The sequence below is a fragment of the Mya arenaria genome, chromosome 5, assembly GCF_026914265.1.
Source record: "Mya arenaria isolate MELC-2E11 chromosome 5, ASM2691426v1".
Classification (NCBI taxonomy): domain Eukaryota; kingdom Metazoa; phylum Mollusca; class Bivalvia; order Myida; family Myidae; genus Mya; species Mya arenaria.
In genome coordinates, this window is record NC_069126.1 from 52,164,236 (window position 1) to 52,189,939 (window position 25,704).

Genomic DNA, 25,704 nt, shown 5'->3' on the forward strand with positions numbered 1-25,704 from the left:
AATGGTATGATAATTCCCTTAGTCCAAGCTATCGGAAAATTTCCGCAGTTTAAAATGCTATTGAAAATCTCTGTAATATATCCACCTAAGATATCACATGCTTCAATAAAATACTCATTTAGCAATTTATCTAAGCCATATGCCATATGATAAGTAAGCCAATTCCTGACTCTGTGGTTTCTGTAAGGTTATTACAAAGGTTTAGGACTGTTGTCCAGGCTTCGTTGTTATAAAATTTTTAAGACTTGCTCAATATTCATTAACACCAGTGGCTTGTAAGTGTAACACGGACTCATTTTACTTATCAATACCGAGTGACAAAAGAGTATACACAAATTGGTTTTTTGATTCAACTTTATAAACTATTAGGTTTGTTTATATTTATTATTGTATTTTATTAATAATATTTTTATTTATAAATGGCTCATTTGCAACGACAGCTAATTAAAGGCACATTTTGTTTCCCGAAAATGCTGTTATCGTATTAATCAAGCACGTATAGTTAGACCAAATAGTAATAGTAATATTTCAAGCTTTCGACTACATTTTGTTTATGATGAGCATATTGAATAATTTGTAAAACATAGCTTAAAGGGTTGCACGTACCTGCGGACTACCTTATATGCGATAAGTCATTAATGCATTTTTATAGTTGACATGTTTGTGGTGGCGTTTACTATTGTGCGAGGACTGATTTGCAATGCATGCAAGCAGTTCTTTAAAGTAAACAGTGCAATTGATTCGTACGCTAAGCCATTCGTACAAGTAAATGCACGGATGGATATGACAAGTATACGCAATAGCGGTTTTGTGTCAAATGTGCATATAAGATCATATATTCATTCAAAACTACAAGTACAACGCGCATATATTACTCGCCACTCATCAGAATACCATAAACATTTTTCATATTCATTTACTCAAACGCAAAACCATGTATAACATATGCACCATGGTTCATGATCCATGGCGGCCCAAATATTTTTTGGAATACTTGAAATAAGACAATGACGTCGGCGACATGCTATGACAATTTTTCGACCTTTTTGTTTTATCTCGACAGCTAAGGAAACGGATCCAATCTCGTTTGAGAACATCACGTTGTATGCTGTAAAATCACTGGTATCTTCTAGAGAAAAGGTTATGAATATCAACCATCCTTTTGCTGGAACCGTTGCTCCGAAAACAGGTAGCTGAATGATAACGTCGATGGCCCAAAAGAAAGTTTTTTGTTTTTAATATCGTCAGAAGTTCGGGAAATGTTCGTTGAAATCAAACCATTGTTGGAAAACACTGAAATGTTTAACACCACTGACTGTTTTAAATTTGAAAATAAAACATATCGCCCCTCGTTAGGTATTTTTGGAAGAACGACCACTGGAGCATCTGAAATAAAACATGGTTATCTCACCATACGGAAAAATGCACCAAAACAAGCACTCAGTCAATTGATCTTTATTTAAGGTTATGTGCAGCAACTTGTAAATGCTACACGAAACATATCGATTCCATTAAGCTGATGAATTGATGGTTAAAACTCCGCATACATAACAAATAAACGTCACGTTCTCGTATTTCAGACAGAATTACAACCTTTAACGAAAATAAACGTGGATGACGAACGATATGTATTCATGTCTGGAAAATGAGGTACTCCATTGCTGACAAAACATGTATAAACTCCGCTATGCTCGTAGCTCAGATCACTAAGATTTAGTACGGAGTAAGCGCGTAATCTCCAGTTCCTGGTAAGTATTGAATTGGGCCACTTTTGCTGCCATTTGTAAGTATATATATCTGGATTCCCATGTGCTGAGCATCGAAGTTGTGTTTGAATTTCCTTCGATGTTGCATTGCTTGCAATCACTTCGACATCAGGCGCATCTATGATTTAAAATGAAATAAGCAGTCATATTATCTCTTTACCTTTAATTATTTGTTCTTACAAGAAAATTGTTAAAACATACAAGTGTATCCATTGTCCAAAAACTGGTTCTTATTGTGAAAATGAAAATTGTTTACTTAACATCGAATTATTGATCAAAAGTGACTTCCTATTTAACCTCAATGCGAACGTTCAAAGGAACAACCGTATTCGTTTTTCCAAAGTCGATCAAATGCATTTGATCTAGGTTCAATAGGTATTGCCATATTTTAGCCAAAAATGCATGACAATAATTTAAATGTAGTTATGGTATATTTGTAGGTATTTTAAATCTCAGCGGATTAACCTATTGTTTTACAATTGATCTTGACAATTGAAGCTTCTGCGCAACGACTTGAGTTCGTGCGTATCTGCATATTACACCCACACCCGATATGACCCTGACCATGGCCCCCACAAGTTCTTGGAATCCAGAGATATTTAATAGATACTGAAGTAAATGTATTTTCGTATGTATATCTAAATGACTTCTCTAAACTTGTTAACATTGTTTTACCCCCAGAGTAATGCATTTATCGATATCATACATACTTACATTGAACAAGGATGTGAACTGTAGATCCTTTCTGATATTCTGATGCAATGTTTGTCGACACGCATGTGTAATTTCCAGTTAAATATCTGGTTATCGTATGGAATGACAATGTACTATTTGCAGCTATAATAGTATTGCTAGAGCTATTTATCCATTTGTATGTACACTCAGGCCAGCATTTTGACTTGCATTCTGTGTGAATAAATTCCTGTCCTTCTATTACAGAAAATTCAGATGGAAAGCTGATTTCCGGAATTTGCGGCCCATCTACGGAACATAATGTTATAACATGAGTATAAAATTTACTATGAAGTTATATTAAAACCTCTTACTACATTGTAATTAGTCGAGTTAATTGGAATACATCTCTGTTATTGTTCAGTGCAATACACTATTAACTTACGTATAACATTGAACCGGAAGGTCAGACTTCCAGATGATTCAAAACCATCGGTAATGTATTCTGTAGCAAAACATTGAAATGTTAGATCAGCATCTTCCTTTCAAATATCAACAACTACAAGTTCCTCTTTTGATAATGAAGACACTAATCGTGTGTCGTTGGGATTTGTTTGACCAATGATATACCATTTGAAACGTAAGGAAAGCTCATGGATGCTCGGTACCGTAGTTGATACGCTGTGACAGAAAGCAGTGCCATTATCACCAGCTAAAACGCTTTTGGTACCGGAAATGGATGTTTTTTTCTGGAACACCTATTAAATAGAATGACACTCGCATTTAGAATTAAACGATGCAGACCTGAGAAGGTAGGTCGTGTACAAGGTATATTCTTATGTACATACCTAAAACGTATAGTGTTACGCAGGCTTTTATATCGTTGGCAACATTTTCTATTAATTGGTAAATGTCATTATCTTTAACATTGACGGCTTCGAGTGATATAGAAAAGTTTCCGGTAGATGTTTTTCCGGCGAAGATACAATTGTTTGGCGCGCATACTTCTTCTGTGGGATCTACAATATCCCCATTATAGGTGGATATTGAAACGTAAAACGTCCCTCCTTTTACAATTTGATAACTACGGAGTCCAAAGTTGTGTATGGAGGTTGTCAACTGCAATTGCACTTCGCTTCCTGGTCGTTGGAAATACATTGGTGCTTCGACAGGGCAGGAATTTCTAAAACCTAAAAATGCAAACACAAACGACTATTTTGAATAACAATTATTTGCAGAGTTGTCAAAGAAAAGGCATCACCAGGCAACTTCTTCAGCGTTTTACAATACACAAATTATCAATTTATGCTCCGTTTATAATATATGCTTTAGTATATGTATCCACTGATTCGTAAACCTAGTATGACAACATTTTGTTATTACATTATTTGTACATTGTGTTGGTTTGCTTCGAGATACGGAATGTTTCAATCGCTATGATTAGCACTTGTACGAACAGAAGCGAAGGAGGCTGACTATGTAAGCATACCTATTACAGAAGTAAAACATATCGTGTGGATTGAACATTGGATAACTTGGTTAATCAGATGGTGGGAACAAACAACTGATGTAACGTATAATAATGGATCAGGTGTGTAATATTAGTATATACAAAAACCTTAAGTAGTTGTTAAAGATGAAATAAAAAGAAGATCATGCATTTATCAAACTTAGAATCGTACGACAAGTGCAAGCGAAACCAATGTCATATTACACTGTGATGTCGCACTATAAATCTGACATCTGATAATACATTTTCGAAAAGGGGCCTTGTTGGTAATACCAGCCGTGATTTGGTTTTTCGATAACTTCAACTACGGGTGTTCAACGTTTTGAATATATGCATCACTTTATAGTTTGTATTTTTGTTGTTATCTTGTTAGGTAATGTTCTCTGGTTTATCAACATGTTCCCTATTGCTCATGTTCACGACTGTGTATTACCGTTGAGAACATAAACATAACATATATTGTTTTCAATCGAAATAATGGTTATTTGCTGATTATGTCCAATATATCCTATTATTCGAATGATTTAATGATTATTTTTTATTCTTAAAGATTGCATCTAAATGAAAACAAAACTGACATACACCGACATCCGTTAAAGAATAAAAAAATATGTTTTTAATTATTTCAAAAGCATAACGCTCTTTAGATCTTTGGCACCTTAAACTATCGCAGCTCTTCCTTTAATATTTGTTTTATGTTTACAAAGCACGTGCTCAAATGACCGTAGGAAAAACTTTAACCTTTTCTATTTCTTGACAATTGAAAAGGAGAACGTTGACCAACTCAGAGGACTAATTGTATGGAATGTATCCATCCCTTGTTTCGGATAATTACCCTAAAGTATGTTAACCTCGGTTCAATAAAAGAACACGCACTTTGATTTGGATACATCTTACCATCTTAAAATCTTACAACTAGTTTCCTTTTATTACGTCTCTAAATTCAGGTTAGTAAATAATAATAATAAAAAAAAAAAATACAATTTCTTTTAACATATTTGAGTTGTTGAGATATTGTTTTGGTCCCTTAAAACTTTAAAAGGAGCTTTCCGAAAAATATCAATTATATCGAGATGACATGCAAGTTGGCTGTTTCTATTGCCTTAAGTGTCTTCATCTTTTTACCTTTGATTGAATATTTCAGTTAGGTATACCAAATTATGTTAATTGTTTGCGGTTCCTTACAATGTAATAGCCTACCGTTAGGCAGAATTTTTACTCTAAGCATGTTAACGTCTTTTTATTTGTTTAGCGATTAATTTTAAGTTTTGTGTAACCCCCGTCGTTTTGATAACGTTGACTCATTTCAAAAGTCGCGAATTTAAAATGCGTTGCGTGTACTACAAATGCTTCTGTTAGTCCCTTTCGGTTACATTTTAAAGACCAACTACGAATAAAATGCTATAACAGCAATAAGATGGCGTTGCATTGAAATGAAAAAAATCATTGATTGATATCGTAATAATTTTGGCATACTAATAAAAAAGGTGTCGGGGAAGAGTAAATTTAAATTATGGAGCACAATTTGATAAAATTATCTGTATGAGGACACTTAGGAAGTGTAAGTAAGTGCTTAAATGAGCCCGTCCGAATGTATATTAGGCGATTTGTTTGTAATAATTAACCTGAATTTGGACTCAGATCTTTTAATGTCAAAGAAGCCTGCTCAAGTCTGTAAGTTTGGTGTGTGTGTGGTTTACTCGTGGCGGTCAACATAGATGTGGTAGAAGAAACTTATGGTATTCAGGGTTTTTATTTTAAACATTGCAATAGAGCATTGGATTCTACGATGTAACTACTAACTGAAGTGAAAACATTGAACTTAAGGTCGGGTACCCGAATACTACTGCCAGGTTGCCAAAGCATGCATTGTGGTAGTCGTAGTATTAATGATGCACCGTACTGTGTAAATGTTGTGTTACTGTTTGGTACAGGAATATTGATGGTCAATCGAAGTGCGTTTAAAAGCCAGTAATTTGAAATGGTAGAAAGTTTAATAAAATTCCGTTAAGATCGACCCATATAGTTTGATGAGTTATGTGGACGTGTATAATAGTTGATCGGATGAAGAGTAAAAAACATTCACCGTGATAGTGAGGAAGGTCCTTAATATCAAGATTAAGATCAACCAGCCTCTTTGATAATTTACATTAAAATTGTTTAGCAATTTCAGATTTTGAACAATAACACTGGTTGTATTTATTTTAAACTTTAGGTATAAGATAAAGTTATTTGACGAAGTTATTGGTAGTAACGTTGATAATTCAAATAAATTACTGTTTTCATTTGTTGGCTGTATATTTCATCGCTTTATTCAAATAAAATAATTTGAACAATCATTTTTAACCCCAGGAAAATGAAGTTGTTCATAGATCATAGTTATGTCTCCCCCTCTCTGGGGGAGACATATTGTTTTTGCCCTGTCCGTCAGTCCGGTAGTCCGGTAGTCCGTCAGTCCGTCAGTCCGTCCGTACGTCACACTTCGTTTCCGATCGATAACTGGAAAACCGCATGACCTAGGATCACCAAACTTGGTAGGGAGGTTGGTCGTGAGGTGTAGAGGATCCCTATTGTTTTTGGGGTCACTAGGTCAAAGGTCAAGGTCGCGGCGACCCCCAATATAAAAAACATTTCTGCTCAAAATCTTGAGAACGGTTTGACCTAGGTTCACCAAACTTGGTAGGGAGGTTGGTCATGAGGTGTAGAAGATCCCTATTGTTTTTGGGGTCACTAGGTCAAAGGTCAAGGTCGCGGCGACCCCAATGTAAAAAACATTTCCGCTCAATATCTTGACAATGGTTTGACCTAGGTTCACCAAACTTGGTAGGGAGGTTGATCATGAGGTTTAGAAAACTCCTATATTTTGGGGGGTCACAAGGTCAAAGGTCAACGTCGCTCTGACCTCTAATGTAAAAAAATATTTCCGTGCAATATCAGGAGAATGCTTTGATCTAGTTTGAACTAGGAATATGCTAAGTATACCTTTAACATCTAACCGGATAGGATCGCTAACAGATTGTGTACTTCCGAAGAGCTGAATGCACTTCCAATATATTTCGTCTCTTCCGTTCTGAACGTTGTAGATAATTAACCTGAACACATTGTTGCCAAGACATTCGAATCCGTATAATGCTTCGTTGCCGAAAGGTTTTGAACAATTTTCTTGGTTTATCCATAGTTTGAGTTGATAGTCATCTGCATCAATCTTAGCATACCACTTGCAAGATGAAGCAGTTCCGGACGCGGCATTTGAGCAGGTGAGAGTCAAGTTGCTTCCTCGTACAACAAGAACTACGCCGGAAGGGGTTATATCAGGGATACCTGCCACTGCTGAAATTGTAATGTAATATTTAAGATGAAGAATGAATTGAATGTTTAGGAGTTAACGATTTGCTGATGTGACATTGGCGGTAAGCATACGTTTAACTAATATTTGCACCTAGTTTATGCAACCAATACAAAACTAGATTGTTGGAATATTTTTTTTTTTAAAAGATTAAAAAAACATATTGAAACATTCGTTACTGAAGCTCTTATTTGTACGTAGACGACCAAACGAAAAATAAACATTGAGTTATTTATAAAGCTTTCCTATTTTGCTATAATGTTTTGTAAGACGGTTAAATAGTTTATTTCAAAAACAATTATCATGAATTATGAGCTTAACATTGCCAATAACCTTTCTTCAAATTTTATAGAATACAATACCAAAACATGATCTATGCTAGGAATTTACACCGAATCCTAAGCATGGGCATCACAACCTATCCATTGGCAACACGACCTAGATCTATACCCATAGAATGGCATAAAACATACGCATTGCTATCACAACACATGCAAAGGAATAACAACCTATGCATTGCTATCACAACCTATGCATCGACACCACAACCTATACATTTGCATAACAACATATGCATTGTCATAGCAAACTATACATTGGCAAAACAACACATGCATTGGCATAAAACCCATGCATTGGCACAACACATATGCATAAGCCCAACACTTATTCATTGGTATCATAATCTATGCATTGACACCACAACGTTAGCATTAGTATCACAACCTATCAATTATTATCACAAACTAGGCATTGCCATTTCAATATATGTATTGGTATCACAACCTACGCATTGTCATCACAACCTATGCATTGGCATCACAACCTTTGCATTGGCACCACAATTTTAGCATTGGCATTCCTACCTATGCATTTGCATCACAACCTATGCAATTGCATCACAACCTCAACATTGGCATCACAACCTATGTATTGGCATTGCAACCTTTGCATTGGCACCACAATTTTAGCATTGGCATTCCTATATATGCATTTGCATCACAACCTATGAATTAGCATTATCACTTTTGCACTGACATCACAACCTTTGAATTAGCATCAACAAATATGCAATGAGTTCCTGTTTATGCATTGGCATCACAATTTATGCATTGGCATCACAAGATATGCATTGCCATTCTGGACCATGCGTTGGCATCAAAACGTATGCAATGACATTTGCATTTGTATAACAGCAATCACATTGGCATCATACTATATGTATCCGTATCATAACCAATGCATTAGCATAACAACCTTTGCATTGGGATTAAACATTATAAATTGGAATCATATCCTGTGCATTGGCATCACAACATATGCATTGTAATCCCACTTTATGCATTGCAAAACCATATATGCATTGGCATCCTACTATATGCATTGCAACACGTTTGATGCATTGGCACTTCAACCTATATATGTCATCACAACCTACGCATTGGCATCACAGACATTGCTTTTGCATCACATCCTATGAATTGGTATCGCAACCTATGCATTTTCATCACAACCTATGCATAGTTATCACAACCTTTCTATTGATATCTCAACCTTTGCGTTGGCATCACTCGTTATGCATTGGTATCAAACCATTTGCATTGTTATCACAACCTATCTATTGGTATTACAACCTATGCATTGGTACTGCAACTAATGCATTGGTATCACAGACTATGCATTGGCACTAAAACCTATTAATTGGTGTTAAAACCTATAATAATATCACATTCCTTGCAAAGGCATCTCAAACTACGAATTGGCACCACGTTCTTGGCATTGGCTTCGCAGACTATGCATTGGCACTAAAACCTAATAATTAGTGTTAAAACCTATATTAATATCCCAATCTTTGCAAAGGCATCTCAAACTACGAATTGGCACCACGTTCTTGGCATTGATATCATCGACTATGCATTTGCATTAAAACCTAAACATTGGCATTATAACCTAAGTATTAGCATTAAATGATAAGCATTGTTATCACAAACAATGCATTGGCTCAAAAAACATTTGCAGTTTGATCACAACCTACGAATAAGTATCTCAACTTTTACATAATCATCAAAACCTTTGCATCGGCAATAACATACACATCAATGCATTGGCATTCCTACAGTATTTTATGCAATGACATCACAACCTATACATTGACACCACGATATATGCATTGTTATCACAACCGTTGTACTTCCATCACAACTTATGCATAGGTATTACAACCTATGCATGTTACCACAGCGTAGACATTGGCATCCTAACCTATACATTGACATAACAACCTATGCATTAACATCCAAATGCATTACAACCTTTGCATTGGAATCACACTATAAACATTGACATCACCCCTATGCATTTGCATTACAACCTTTGCATTAACACTGAATGCATTAGTATCCAAACCAATCCATTGGCATCATAAGATATGGATTGCCAACACAATCAATGCATAGGCAATACAGGCTATACATTACCATCACAAACTATGCATTGACATCACAACCAATGCATTGCCATCACTGCCTTTGCAATGGCAACACGAATTTGAATTGGCATCTCAATTTATGCATTGACATCACAACCTATGCGTTGGCATCACGACCTATACATTGGCATCGCAGACAATACATTGGAATCACAGACTACGAAGTGGCATCACAGCCTTTGCATTTATATCACAGCGTATGCTTTGGCAACACATCATATGCATTGGTATCTCAACCTATGTATAGGTATTAAGAGATATGTATTGGCTTCATAACCCATGCATTTATACCACATCCAATGCATTGGTATCACAACCTTCCTATGCCTTGGTATCACATTATTTGCATAGACATCACAGCTTTTGCATTTTAGCACTCGACTTATGCATATGCACCACACCTAATGAATTGTTATCAGATTCATTACATTGGTATTACAACCTATGCATTGATTTCACATCTAATGCATTTGAATCACAACTTATGCTTTGGTTTCAAATATTTTGCATTTACATCACAACTTTTGCACTTTAGCATCACGGCATATGCTTAAGCAACACATTTTATGTCATTGTAAATCAATGCCCTGATTACACATCCTAAACATTGGCACACAACCTATGCTTTGGCACCACAACCTATGCTTTGGCACCACAACCTATGTATCGCTATCACATTATATGCATTGGCACCACATCGTATGCATACGCACTGAATTCTATAAATTTGCATCACATCCTATGAATTAGCGTCACATCCTATGCACTGGCAACACAACCTATGCATTGACATTCAAATCTATGCATTGGCATCCTAACCTATGCATTTGCATCCCAATCTATTCATTAGCATCTCAACATATACATTGGTGGAACATCCTATGCATTGGCACCACAACTTACGCATTGGCACCACAACATGTGCATTAGCTCCTCAACCTATGCATTGACATAAAATCATATGAATTGGCATCACACCCAATGCATTGGCACCAAAACACATGCATTAACATTAGAGCATATGCATTGGCAACACATCCGAAGCATTGGTATCACAACTTATGCATTGGCACCACGACGTATGCATTGGTTTCACAACCTATGCATTGACATCACACGATATGCATTGGTTTCACAACATATGCATTGGCTTTAAAATATTTCTATTAGTATCGTAAACTATGCATTTGCACCAAAGGTTATGCATTGGAATAAAAACCTATGCAATGGACCAACAACCATTGCATTGGCATCACATACTATACACTTGCACCACAACCTTTGCATACGCATCCCAATCTTGACGTAAGCGTCACAACATATGCATTGACAACACAACATAAGCATTAGCATATCAATCTATGCATTGTCTTCAGAAAATATACACACGCATCACAACCTTTGCATTGGCATGACATCCTAGGCATTGGTATCACAACATATACATTTGCATAACAATACATGCATTGGCTACCCAACCTATGCATTGGCATTATTTCCTATGCATCACGTATCAAGTATCCGAGGTCGGTCTAGCACATATGTCAGGTATGCCGTTTTGCGTTCGAAAGGTTGACAATTAGATATTCAGGCTTATATACCCCAGGTCCAGACTTCATTTGTTCAAAAGTTGGTGTTGATGGTTATGGGCTTCTAGGCCCTAGATGTACAACCCGTCATTAAGCTCCGAGTTTAACACTAGTTATTCTGCAGTATGCTTACAAACATCTTGTGTCGATTAACATGCATCCTATGGAAACATGTTTACACCTCAACTTCCATTCCTTAAATTAATTGCCTTTCGACACATCTTCGGATATGTTTGGATCGCAATTCATCGCATAACAATATACATGAACACTATTGATATTGTTATTGTTTGTATTGTGTTAGAAGGTCCCGTAAAATAAAAATCAACATTTTAGAAAGTGTTAATTTATTATTTTTTAAATGTATTGGTGTCATAAGTGTTTTAAATTTACGTTTCGAAGTGTTTTCAAGTGGTTGATCTTCTCTTTGTGAAGTCATTTGGAAAACTGTTTCCGGTTACAGTCGGGTCGTTGTATTTACAAAATGGGTAAGAAAGGATTACTGAAATGTTTTCTTAAATAAAATGAATTATGTTTTTTTAATAATTCTTGAATGAAAGAAAGGAACTATTGGTGTAAATATAAGTAATGAATTGCGGGCTTGATGTCATTATCGGCGATATAAAAGCAATTGAGCTAAAAAAATTAATGACCTTTCAGTATACGGCTGCCAGGAGGAAGTTTGGCTAAAGAAAAAAAGCTCATTATGATATGGATATGTTGATTCAAAATGTCGCGGTTATTGAACTTAGCAACTGGTACAGAGACTGATGCGCTACAACCTGCATACTGATTGGATGCTGACAAGTATACATGCTTGCTGACTTATATACTGATTGGATGCTAACAAGTATGCTTGCTTGCTGTTAAACCATTCGGAAGCTTTTTTTTAGAATCCATGCATATTTTTAAAATTGAATATGTCCTTTGGTAAGCGACAGCATTTATAAAACAGAACAACAGACTCGCGACAGCGATATATCATAATTGTGCAAGTAGAGAGCTTATTTCATATAATACAAATTTCATTAACAACAATGATGCATTATATCAATCAAAACTGCCAGACTTTTACAATGCGATTACAGAAGGAACACTATCATAAATATGCTGCGTAAACACTTCAAAAAATGTATATTCTAAACAGAGACATAAGCCAATAATTAATAAAAGTGCCAATGCATTGACATCACAACCCATTCATTTCCATCACAACCTATGTATTAGCATCTTATGCATTGGCCGCACATCCTATTCATTGGCACCACATTGTATGCATTGTCACCACATTTTAAGCATTGGTATAACATCCTATGTACTGTCTTTACATCTTATGCATTAGTCTCACAACCTATGTATTGGCACCACATTCTTTACAAAGGTCTTACAACAAATGCATTGGCATCACATCAAATGCATTAGCACCACATCCTATGCATTGGCATCACAACCTATGCTTTGGCAACAGGAACTATGCATTGGTATAACTATTATATAACTAACTATTATTGACAGTTAAACTAATTAATTGAACTTTGGTCAGTAAAATAAACATTCAGACTGTTATCTGTGTTGTGTACTGTGTTAATAAACTTTTTTTTTATAAATTTTAAGATACTTATTCTGATGATTCACACATATATTTAGCAACAAAATAACACAATAATGATTATGTAACGATAACACACGCCAATTATACGCACGTTCTTATAACAAATCGATTTTTTCCGTTATTTTCCTCATCCAAGAGTTCCATATCATTTTAAGTAATAAAATTGTTTTGATTCCTTCTAGCTGTTGAATACAAATTAGGTCTTCAAGAGACTTTTTTCGAAATGAATGTCACATTTACGTCGTTGAATTTTGGTTTTTGGGCGTTCTAATTCAAAGCATACAACTTGTTAGTAACAAGAAACTGCGTATTCATGCACATTTCAATTTATTAATAAAATATTAAGTATACAAGAAAACTATAATCTGAATTTTAGCAACCATAAATTAATATAATTTAACTCCTTATCAACCCTGCTCCTTCCCAGGGGCAATTTTGAAGGATATGATTTTCCGAACGCTTAAGCGAAACGCAACAAAATGAGACGTTTATACACTTTTTGGTAGGGTTCAACTTAAAAACGGACATTTTAACTCCGTTACCCTAAGAAATCTCTTAATAGTGTTATGCTACTATATTTCCCATCTATAATAATCGTTAATGGGGTAAAGAGTTGGTCAAATATCGTGCTTATTAATACGGAAAGTTTTTAATAGCTGCACTAATTGGTGTCTTCTCCGTTACTTTCACAAAATATTCTTTAAATACGTATTAGACGATTTCATAATTTTATAATGATTGAGCGTGTAACGAGTGTGTTATTTACTTTGCTTACAGATATTTTTTGCAGGAATAACGATCAATTTTAGTAAATGATTTATATTTTTTAGAAATAAAAGCCTCTAGTTATACACACTTTATATTCTGATTTTATTCGTATTTGAAACCAGTAATATAACTCATTTTAGCATAAATTCGTTACTTAGACAGTAGGTTTGAATGTTGCAAATTAAAACTGTTAAATATTGTTCGATCATATATAGGTAGAACAAGTAAATGTTAAAACAAAATTGCATGAAACATATATTTAGTGTTCAACACAATGGTAAAATGGCTTTTTCTTGGTCCAGTTAAATGGTCCTATATGACGGCAATGCACACTTTAAAGCCAACCATGAGTACTTGATACCATCGAAGAGCTGGATTTTAACCCCGATTTATGTTAGTCTTTAGTCATTTGAATGCAACAGAAAGTCAACTCCAACATTATTAATATATATGTCCGAAATGAAGGACTACAGACTGGAAGCTTTTTATTGGCAACAATGCCTTAACCAAACTGATACGTCATCGTTTCGACGTTGAAACCACTGTTCTTAGATAAATGTGTTACAGTCGCACAAGCCTGTGCCACTGTTGAGGAGGATTTGTTTTCACCTTAACAAATAACGGACACAAACAAAATGGCCATTGTAATATCTCAAGGCGCAGATGTACTAGTGATGCTAACTAAGCATTCCCGTTTAATTTCATACTGTTGTAGGTAACAAGCGACAACTGGTCAATGTTAATGAGATGGATCAAAACAAAAGAGGAAATATGTGTTCAGTAGTACATACCATTCATAGTTTGACAAGGTGTGATTTAACAAGTCCGTTTGTTATGAAAGGGAAATAGGCGCTCTTCAAATCATAGAAAAAAATCAATACCAAAACAATATTGCTACACTGTCTTAAATTGGTTACGTTCTTGAAGGAATAAAACGATTGTCTGATGTATTGAAAACCAAAAGATACACAGGTTATCAACTTGAGATATAACACAATATGCAAATACAATAATGTCGGTGTAACAATCTAAAATCATATAACAGGATCAACATGAGTTTTTAGCCGCAATATAGTGCATCCATTGAAATGCATGCAAACCGGGTAAACTTTAAAGTATACGTTTGGCTTCAATCCCACGAATATTACCCAATACGACTTCGAAATATAGAATGTTATGATTTGTACAAAAGTCCAAGTGGTATCGAATACGAGTGGACAAGTTTTACTTTTTTTTAATTAATTATTGAATAATTGTGTATTTGCGAAGATGTAAATTTCAGTGACTCGGAAAATGACAATGACGAAGTGTAGCTTGATTATATGATTTACATCGTGTTTTAAGACGAATCTCATAGTCAAACAGTGCTACTGTACGAGCATATCGGTTTGAAAGTGTTTAACTTACGAGATTTAACTGATATTAATAACTTCATTCGAAGACGGGTGTTCGTGTTTTTTTTTCCAAATGTTTACCATAATGTTTAATCTTTCACACGTTTAGACATATTTAACAAGTAAATGATAAATTCGAAATATGTATCAGTTATGCATACAATTTAAAGATGCAAGATAATGACAGTTTTGTCATCTAGTCAAAATGTCAAGTCATGTTATTGAAATTTGAAGTAACGTATTATGTATGGAGATGGGTTGTTTTGTTTTATATGTTGAAGTTTTAGAGTTGCTTATTTTTTGAAATCAGCACTTGCATAACAAAGTATAGTGGTGATGGGAACAGTGTTTAGTCAACATAGAACCCTTTTTACGTTAATGGTGTTTGTAACTTACGTTTTATAAAGAAATGTTTTCTACACGCACATTCATCTGTGTACTTGTTCTTTTAAATTGTGTGTGTTCTTTGCTTTTGCGCCGAAGACAAGAATCATTGTTAAGACAGGGATGCACTATGACCAAAACTGCTCACTTAAGCATTTTTTGTTTAATATGTATGATCAGGGAATATACAATTCTTATAATGTGACGTTATATACGTGTGAATGTTTAACAGTGAAATCATACTTCACAGTTTGTCGAATTTATCAGTTTTGTCGGAAGTTTTGTGTTTATTAACGTGTATTGCCACGAATAGATGCAGATGCTATTTGTTCATCTAAAAATATTGCAAGATTTGAAGTAACGTAAATGACAGTATTGTAAGACATTTACCATCTTCTTTAGCTGAAAAGTATTGTTGCGTTTAATTAAATAATATATAATATAATTAATTCATTTTTCTGTACCTTTATTTAATGGTAGTATTTTACAAGTGGAAATTATGTAAGAATGTTGAAAATTATTTGGTTATAACTTCTAATATGCAGATGTTTCCAAAAGCCCGAGGTGTAAACATGTCTCAAATGTTTAAAAGATGAAACACAATCCGTAACTACTGGCCTATAAAATTGCCCACGGGCGGGAGCAAAAACAATTTTCTTCTTAGTCAAGATGTTTCGTTCCGCGGATTTAGCGCGCCAAGTCTTTTGAAAATGTAAAAAAATATATTATATAAAAACCCGCACCTATATCTATTTGTATCACCGATGGGATTTTTCGTGGTATTTAGCTAACAGGAAAGATAAATCAATTATAATTTCCTTCGCAGTTATTGTGTTTTTCTTTGTAAAGGGAAGTAATCGATGATGTGCATAATGTACACCGACTGCTGGTGTCAATAAGTTCAATTAAATTGGCGGTTTTCGGTAAAAACACTGTGACTCGAATTGCAGTAATTTGAAGTGGTTCTTTTTTATCGTTAATGTATTGCAGCCATTCTCGGACAAATTTACTATCATTTTCTGCAAATCGGAACCATGAATTATGAAATATAAAATGTGTACCTGATATATGTAGATATAATATTGCGTTGTGAGTGATTTTTTGTGGATAAAATTTAGAATGATGAACATCTGTTATATGATTTAAGCCATGCTCCTCGTGAATAGAATTTGGAGTACGGTGTTGATGCTGTAGGAGACAGATTTAATCACCACGAATACACTGAATTGTTCAGTTCAAAATGATGTTTCAGAGTCATTGTTGACCAAGTATTGGCAAGAGAACAATGCGAACAAGTATCTAATCACAAAAAGCGACCAGTATAGAACGAAACACTGGTCTGGATATACCAAACCGGTTAGCCTAGTCTAAGTAAACTACCTTATTATCTGTTTTCTTTCTTTTTTATAATATTGTATAAATAAAACAACCCTTATAGTTTTCTGAACATAACCTAATACCTTTAATATAGGTTATCACATGTCATTGCATAAACTGTGATATTCGAAACGCAATTAATTCAAGAAGATAAAATATTTATTTATTCCTTAGTTATTTTATGCTGCCAGTGTAAACCATCTGTTTCTAAACATCCAAAATCAGTCAAAATGAATACAGTTGCAAATGTTTAAGTGTGTCATGTAAAAAGAGCAGAGTTAGTTTTTATTATCAATGATCATCATACTTTAAAACAATGTTATGATTATCTTAAAAAAGTGGTTAATCCATAGATCGGGCCTACTAAAAGCGGTTAAATGAATAGTATGTGTTCAAATATGATTCCATTGTTCAATAAAGAAACAGTTCAAGAGTGTTTTCAAAAGAAATATCGCTTTGGATTTTATGAAAATTCCGTGGAAAAATATTAATTTGGTGTGGCCTTATCAGCATTTATACACCACTTAAATCGTCATGTGTTTACACTGACAAGTGTTTGTACCTCATTTTGCGAATGCCGCGTTAAACTAAGGCTTTTCGAACAGACATGTGCATATTTACATATTTTAATACTGTAAACACACTATTGTTGTTTAAGAATGAAATTCGAACAGTAATGCATTAGCATTGATAAGAGCAATATGTCACAGCTCATTATTGAATCATAATAGCATTATCTTGTAAGTAAAACTAGTCAAATATATAGATTCTTACATAGCAGGCTCATTCCCAACCAAACAAGTAAGTTTAGTATTCATTATTTCTCAACAAAGTAACCTCACCGCAGACTACTGTTGGTGATGGAATCTGTATGCATATAGGTAGGTTACTCAATGCTTAAAAACAAACAGTTTAATTAACAATATTCGTAAGACCTGATTTAGGAGGCAAAGCGACAGTGATAGTATGTCGCATAAAAATTGGATTAAATCTAAATAAGAACACATTTGAGCTTACCTTTGTATATCCCGCAAGCTACAATTATCACAAAGGAAATTCTTAAGTATAAAACTTGACATGACTGCATATTGAAACGCTATAACAGGTAAACATACATGTTCTCAAATGGTTTCGTTAATAATAAGGAAGTTGAATAATGTCCTAGATGATATTTATCATTCAACTGCACATACTAGACTACTCACATACTAAGAAATATCTTATGCTGGGTATTGCTATGCATCATCATGATTATTATCCCGTTTGGGAACTTAAGGTATCCTTACATGGAGTGATATTGTTAATGCAAAAGGCCACCCCCCCCCATACACACACAAACACACACACACACATAATTATATGTGTGTGTAATGTGTTCGCGTGTGTGTGTGTGTGTGTGTGTACGTGTGTGTGGGGGGGGGGTGGCCTTTTGCATTAACAATATCACTCCATACTTATGTGTGTGTGTGTGTTTGTGTGTGTGTGTGTGTGTGTGTGTGTGTGTGTGTGTGTGTGTGCGTATGCGTGTGCGTGTGCGTGTGCGTGTGTGTGTGTGTGCGTGTGCGTGTGTGTGTGTGTGCGTGTGTGCGTGTGTGTTTATATATATATATATATGTCATCATTTAGATCGAACAATAATATGATTCATTGCTGTTTTCTTTGTTTGTTTAATTTAAATTTTCGCATTGTAAGTAAGTATTGTTCGGATGATAAAAATCATGTCCAATTTTGTCTTTTTTATTTTATATTAAGATATAGGAATGTAAATACCTGGACGCATTATTGTAATAAATAGTAAATGGTGAATGATTTATATATATATATAGTAAAGTGTTGCTCACATCACATTTAAAATCCGAGATTGAACATCCTGTCTAAATATAAAACATTGGAGAACATTATTTCATCTTTATCATCATATCTATACGGTCGATCTACAAGTTTTCTCATTCTTTTTGGTTTTAATTTATTTTCGATTTCACACTTAAACATGTTAAGCCCATCTGTTATTTATTCATTTTTCTATGGTCCTATTCACTTTTCAAATGGCCTCGTGATGCGTCACGCTACGGACCCCACCAAGTGTTCAACTAAAACTTAGAACTCAACAACTTCTTCAAGCTTATTTTATTCAACTACTTAAACATACAGGTATTTACATAGTGGAGCTTAATGATAATTTAAGTTCGTGCTTAAGACTTTAATCTCAACTTCTTGACTGTCTTATACACAAAATTAATGAGTATATTTTCTCTTAATATAGGCCAATCGTGACATCTAAACTACTATACTCACTCGTAATTAACATGACAGCTTATTCATCAATGTGCATTTTTACACAATCAATTGTCAACCACATACGCATAAGTGAACACTAACTTATCAATCAAATATGCCCTACAACAATTAAAAAGTGTTGAGTATGAAAACATGTATTATAAATATATATGTAATAAAATCTAATTATATCATCAATGTAACGGTAACGTTCTCGCTACGTTTCACTAAGGTGTATAATGACATGAAGGCGGAACTTCATTTACAGTATATCATGTATGCCGGTTCAACAACAGAGCTGAGTCAAAGATAATTCAAACCAATGCTGTGCCGAGACCATAGCTATTGTTACGAAGGAATAACAAAACAAGGACAAAATAAAATTGGTTTTATGTAATAGAAGCATCCTCTTTATTAGCAAAATATAATACTTTTGAATAACATTATTTTTTGTTATTGATCTCATGTTTCAATAATCATAAAACTAAAACCATTACTATATGAAGTATGCAAATATATTTCACATACTTTTTCTCCCGACACGACTTTGTTTTCGCTGCCGTTGGCTGTTTTGTATGGTAACCTATTAACTTATCCATAATGATATTTTGTGCAACCATATAATGGATACGAACCTGAATATGATTTATAATGATTCTGTTAAAACCTGACTCCAGGTGTATATTTGTCAACATTGTATCATTCATCAGCCACATGGTTTGGTATAACAATGTCGAAAACGAATTGGGCACACGTATGAAAACTCATTCGAACTTAACCTTTCAAAGTATTTTTTTACAAAACCCTGAACAAAGCATAAATCTTCATACTTATTACTTAATTTGCTTTTAAAAACGGTATACAAATAGGTGCAAACTCTTTGCAAAGAAATATTATTATGTTCAAAGATTTTAAGATATTTTGTCGTTGTAATAATGTAATTGTCATAAACTATGGTTTTCACTGGATATTGTGAATCAGTCGGCTCAGTCCAGCTTAATCCACAATACAAAGCTAGTGGCCTCAAAACAAACATGATTGCCAGAAAGATAAACTGATCTTGGGACTAATCTGGTTGATGTTCGCATGAGTCAGCAGACTGTGGATAGTATCTTTTGATACTATCGTTTGCTGTAATTTGAGTTAAGCAAACGATCAGCTACAAAACGGATCTAGGCATCTGGATGGGATTTTGTTGTTACGTTTTCAATTTCTTTTTCCTCCTGGGTTGTTCAATGTTGCTATTATAATTATACTATATGAGGACATAGTCTTAAACCTTGAATTTTTTAATGTGAGCTACGTCAGATGTCTTTGCATGACTGAATTGTACCTTTTAAATGTTGGCACTGTTGCTCCGGCTTGATTTATTTTTTGGCAGATGATGTCTTTATCCGTTTGTTTTAATACCTATTGAAATTATTTTTATTAGTGCATTTGTTGGTTTCACCTGATTTCTTCATTTCTTGTAAGTTTATGCTTGCTCCAAGGATATAAATCAAATGTATCACAATTGATAATCATGTAAAGGGTCTTCCACAGTGCACCCATAGGTGGGAAAGTTAGAAATTAAAACGTTTCAAAAGTGCATGTTTAATTTAGTTTTGATGAATGATTTTTTTTCAGGGTAAAATATACAATCTTACAACATGGTTTTAGGCAGTAGGGAGTAGACCAGATTTTAACCTTGAAATTTAATACCACTGAGATTATGTAACCTACATTTCTAGCCAGGCCAATGGACAGATAGGCATTCATTAAGTACAAGGCTAAGTCATTAAGAATTTCAACTGTCGCAGATGTCCTCCTACTGCCACTTATTCCCAGAGTCAGATTTTGCACTGCAACATATGTCAGCCTATAACTTATAAGGTAGTATATTATCTATTGTATATTAAGGACGATTTAATAAGATTTTGGATAAAAAAAATCCACTAGGTTTGTCGTTATTATAGCTTTGTTTTTGTGTCAAAATGCCCCAGACTACCTAATCAAAAACAAATTGAGAGTTCTTGATGATATATTATCAAATAAGAAAGTTCTGCAATTAAATAATGAAAAATAGTAGAAAAATTCATTTCCTGGTTAGATAAGTGCAATATTTTTTTTATAAATAGCTGCAATCACCAAAAAGCCTCAAGACATTATTGATTGTGTACTTCTGTCAATTTTGACGCATGATAATGAACATATTCATTTTGTATTAGGATATTTCCTGGAAATGTAAATGCTTTTTGGAAATCTGATAAAATCTTCTTTAGTAAACATTGTTCAGCTAATAATTACAGCTTCAGATGTTGCAACGGATTTATGAATTTTGGTTGCTAAATGTTGATCCTCAAAACTAAATAAAAATTGAATTTAAAAAAAATAAATAGTTTTGGTCCTTCAAACGATATTTACACCATGGGAGGCCCTTAAAAGTGTCAAGTGGTATTCAAGTGAACTAGTGTTTTACTTACCGTATGCAATGCAGTAATCCCATTACTTATTGCAAAAGCCTGTTGGAAAAATGTGTTGTCTGTTCGTGGACTTTGAACGTTTGTGTCTCTCGTTCAGTGTCGTTTGGGACCCCTACCTTATGCCTCTAATCAGGGGTTATATATGGATGCTGGGCTTGCTCTGCACCTTTGATTGTAGTATTATGTTTGTTATTTTTTGCTTATGACTAAGCACAATTGCATGCATTGATTTTCAAAATTCAACAAAAAGGAATTCTCAATGCATTGATAAAATAAACTTTTGGTCTAAAATGTGTACACTAGCATTGCTATTAAAGGTGAGGTAAAGACATTATATTGGAATGGGTGATTATTGTTCAAGAAATAACATGGACTATTTAAACACAATTGTATTCCTTATTGAAGCCGACTATATTTACTATTGATGGTAGTTTTTATCGTTGCTCGTCAATAGTTTTACTGGTATAAGCCTAGGACAAGATTATCAAACATATCCAATTTTGAATTGTTTTCGAGCATAGATGGACCCATTTAATTCGAAGAATTGCTCGCCAAGCGCCTTCGTTTTATACCTGAATGTTAACCTCAAGAATGATACAGTGTGTGGGTTATTTTTTAAAATTTTGTGTTTTTTTCTTACAAATTGCGAGTCATCTCTTTATACTTTATGATGGTCATGTTACATATGCTTAACCTGAAACTCGTTCTGGCAATGTCTAGTTATAGTTGTGTGCTAATGGGACAAGCGAACGTAAATATTATAACCATATCAAACAGTAACTGCGTTTATGTGCACTTAAAATAATCTTAAGGAATTTTGTTTTACGCAGCTCAATACCAAATTTGACACTAGTGATAAACAAACCTTGCGATACTTCATACGTAACAAAACGATTGCTTCATATATACTCAATACAGGACAGTTTCCGGAAAAGTATTCTAAAATTGTACATTTCTAACTTTATCCTCGTATATAGGACTGTTACACAAACATACGAATGTCTTCGATTAATTACAATGTTGTGTTAGGGTTGTTCTTTATTGGTTGTTAGTGTACTTAAAACCTCGAGACAAGTGCTAATTGCTTTAGCGAAAAACTATATAACATTTATCCTACCAAGACAGTTGTGAGTCCTAAGTTTACAGTCATTTGAGTATGTATATGGTCAGAAGTCCAACACTTCCAGACTCAACCCGGACTCTCCCCAGACTCTCTAATACACAAAACAAATGAGTATAAATACCCTGAATATATGTCAATACTGTCAAACACACAATTTACCATATTATATTTTTTGACAGACACATTAACTAACCTACGCTTATAAAAGCTTTTATAGTTACTAAACGACAATTCCGTATAAAAATAGTAATTCTTTATACTGATGTTTACAATGAACTGTCAAAAGTCCTTTCGTCTTACATTTTACATTCTTATTAGTTGTTTTGAATAGTCACATTATATTAGTCAACCATATGCTGTTGACAATTTATATGCCCAAGATGTGCGCTTATTAGTACTTTATCACCCATTATTTCTCAATTAACATCGGTACTAATGTGACCATTTAATAATACATTGAATATATGTATTGTTAAATCAATGTTAGTCAAATGATATGAATTAATTTTATCCTTTAAAGGTCAGTCAGGTATAGAACAGCCGTCCAAAAGAAATAAGGTGCTCCCAAAACTACCTGAAACTTAGAAAGCTGATCCGCACCTGGACAGGTCCCTCTTGTAAATGTTCATTGTGCAAATAATAGCTTTTAAGAAAATAGAAGAAATTGAGATTATAAGATGATTCACTGAATATCATTTGTCTTAAGTTAATGGGATCGGAGTTTTGTTTTCAATGGGATGGCTTAAACCCACTGGACAAGATATGGCATTCAAATACCAGAAAATATTTCAGCGGACTTTTTTGATTAAAATAACAACTTATTAAATTAAATTATATGGGCTAATATCTAATTATGATTTTTTTCAAATTTATATAATATCTGTCGAACACATACAACTACTTGTGTTTTCTTTCGACAAGTATTTTGTTTAGGTGTTTCGACTTTTCTTTTTCAATTATCATTCTTTTACAGTGATACGTGTAATATCAAAATAACATGATAACTATCATACCTCTCTAAGCAATAGTTTTCAAAGATTTTTCCTATCAAGCTAGATTGATAATAAGTTTTTTACGAACTACTTATTGATGTACAAAGCTGTTATTCCCTTGTATAAGATGCTACTTACATTTTTGCTATTTCAATCTATATGATTACCCTTAAAGTTATACTTTTGAAACAACTAACCACTTTACAGTTGTATATCAACTAGTGGAACCGTGCGCGTGTGGACTGGCCGTACAGCCGGGGAATTTGTTGATGTTATCACTGTTTTCGATGATCTAATCCAATTTTTTTATTTGTTTTGGTATGCATGAATATGATAACGAACGGCTTTTGTAAATACTTGCTCCAATATGTGTTCATTTAAACATATTTTTTTTTATTTCAAGGTCACAAGCTCATAGTTATTTTTATTTGATATGTTATTTATGTCTGTTATTCATGTCGGAAAATAGCTCATTGAGCTAATGTTTCTTGTTAACACATACGCGACTTTAAATAAAGATTCTTGTATCTTGTATCTTGAAACTCTGTTGCTTTAACCATTTATACTCAACATTGTAGTCGCCTTATGCGACATTCGTATCCTTTTTTAATCGATAATTTGAACTTCAGAGTTGAAATTGTATTTAAACGTCTTAAGTTTAGAACCATTAATTAGAAAGAAATACTGCAAATTGAGTTCAGGTTATAAACACCGACAGTATTGTTGCTATTTTTGTATTTAGGCAATGTCTTAATCGATTGACACCAACAGATAAAGCGCTACTTTTTCATCATCAGCATTCTCAAGACATGGAATCATCGTTGTTGTTGTTGCTGTTCTTGTTGCTTCAGAGTTAATAATGATTAGCTGCATGATTGTGGTATGTTCTCACAACATCTGACCTCGTTTCGAAATGTTCTGCCCTAATACGACTGGCTAGTCGTGGAGTGTACTAAGATAGATATGTGTTCGTGTTACTGGAGATAAGTACCAAACGATCCCAAGTTGGTGTTGTCCATCACACAGGAATCATCACGGTCCTAAAGACATATTCATGTGACGTCCAGCCGAGCACATGTCATACGAGAGTGTGTGCTTAGCTCTTCTGGATATTACGAAGTGTAACCAACTGATTTGCAAATCAAACATACGCAATACCATAATATACTTCGATCCTTTATAAAACACCGATGACTACTTAACACAATATCACCAAAAGGTTTATTATCTCGATATCTGCTGAAGAAAGTATGTTGAAATTGATTGTTTGTGTATCACGTGACATATTACCTGTACTTCTGACACCTATCATTGACCTAGGTGTTGCTTATACCAATAAAATATTGTGTGGATGTTCTCAGGCAGGCATATTATTTAAAGGTGACCTCATATCATAATTAATAACTGTGTCTGCAAGCCAATGGTTTTGTATGTAAGATTTAATCCATGTTTGTCATAGGGTATTGTTTCAGGGGTTACATTTTAATCTTAATATTCAGAACATGTTTTTTAATGAAATATTTTTCAAAGGTTATATGTTACATTAATTTCACTTAAAATAACCTCTAATTCAATATTTGCATGTATTCCATAAATTTCTGTCCTGCTTATCAGCAGATAACTAACACAGTCATTTAGACCAAAATATGTCATTTGTAAGAAGGCCGAATCAACAAGCATGAGTCGCCATGCTTATCATTTGATAACTTACAATCTCATAATTATACCATTAGTTTCAGAAAACTAATCTGTAAGGGATGCAGTTAGTTTATTAAATAACTCACAACCTAATATTCAGTTTCATAAGTGACTTCACAGGAGTCCAACAATTTTGTTAAAATTCATTATCTATATTGAATAAATCATCTCCATTCACTTTGAAGAAACCCAGTCTTATAGACCAATATATGTATATACACAGTAGTTGTAAAAAAAGCTAATGCA

General features: G+C 34.0%; 1 protein-coding gene across 1 annotated transcript; it reads right to left on the reverse strand.

The window, feature by feature from the left end:
* Positions 1 to 3,227: 3,227 nt before the first annotated feature.
* LOC128235782 (uncharacterized) lies at positions 3,228 to 17,994 on the reverse strand. Its single transcript, XM_052950579.1, has 3 exons — positions 17,924 to 17,994; positions 6,931 to 7,278; positions 3,228 to 3,628 (listed from the first exon to the last, which is right to left on the reverse strand). The coding sequence occupies exons 1-3, from the start codon at positions 17,991 to 17,993 to the stop codon at positions 3,228 to 3,230; spliced, it is 819 nt and encodes a 272-aa protein (XP_052806539.1). The 5' UTR covers position 17,994.
* Positions 17,995 to 25,704: the final 7,710 nt, after the last annotated feature.

Coding starts and splice junctions, on each gene's coding strand:
- LOC128235782 (XM_052950579.1), bottom strand. CDS start 17,993: ATGCAGTCATGTCAAGTTTTATACTTAAGAATTTCCTTTGTGATAATT. Junction 7,279..17,923: donor AGCTTGCGGGATATACAAAG/GTAAGCTCAAAT, acceptor TTACAATTTCAG/CAGTGGCAGGTATCCCTGAT. Junction 3,629..6,930: donor TATCCGGTTAGATGTTAAAG/GTATACTTAGCA, acceptor TTGCATTTTTAG/GTTTTAGAAATTCCTGCCCT.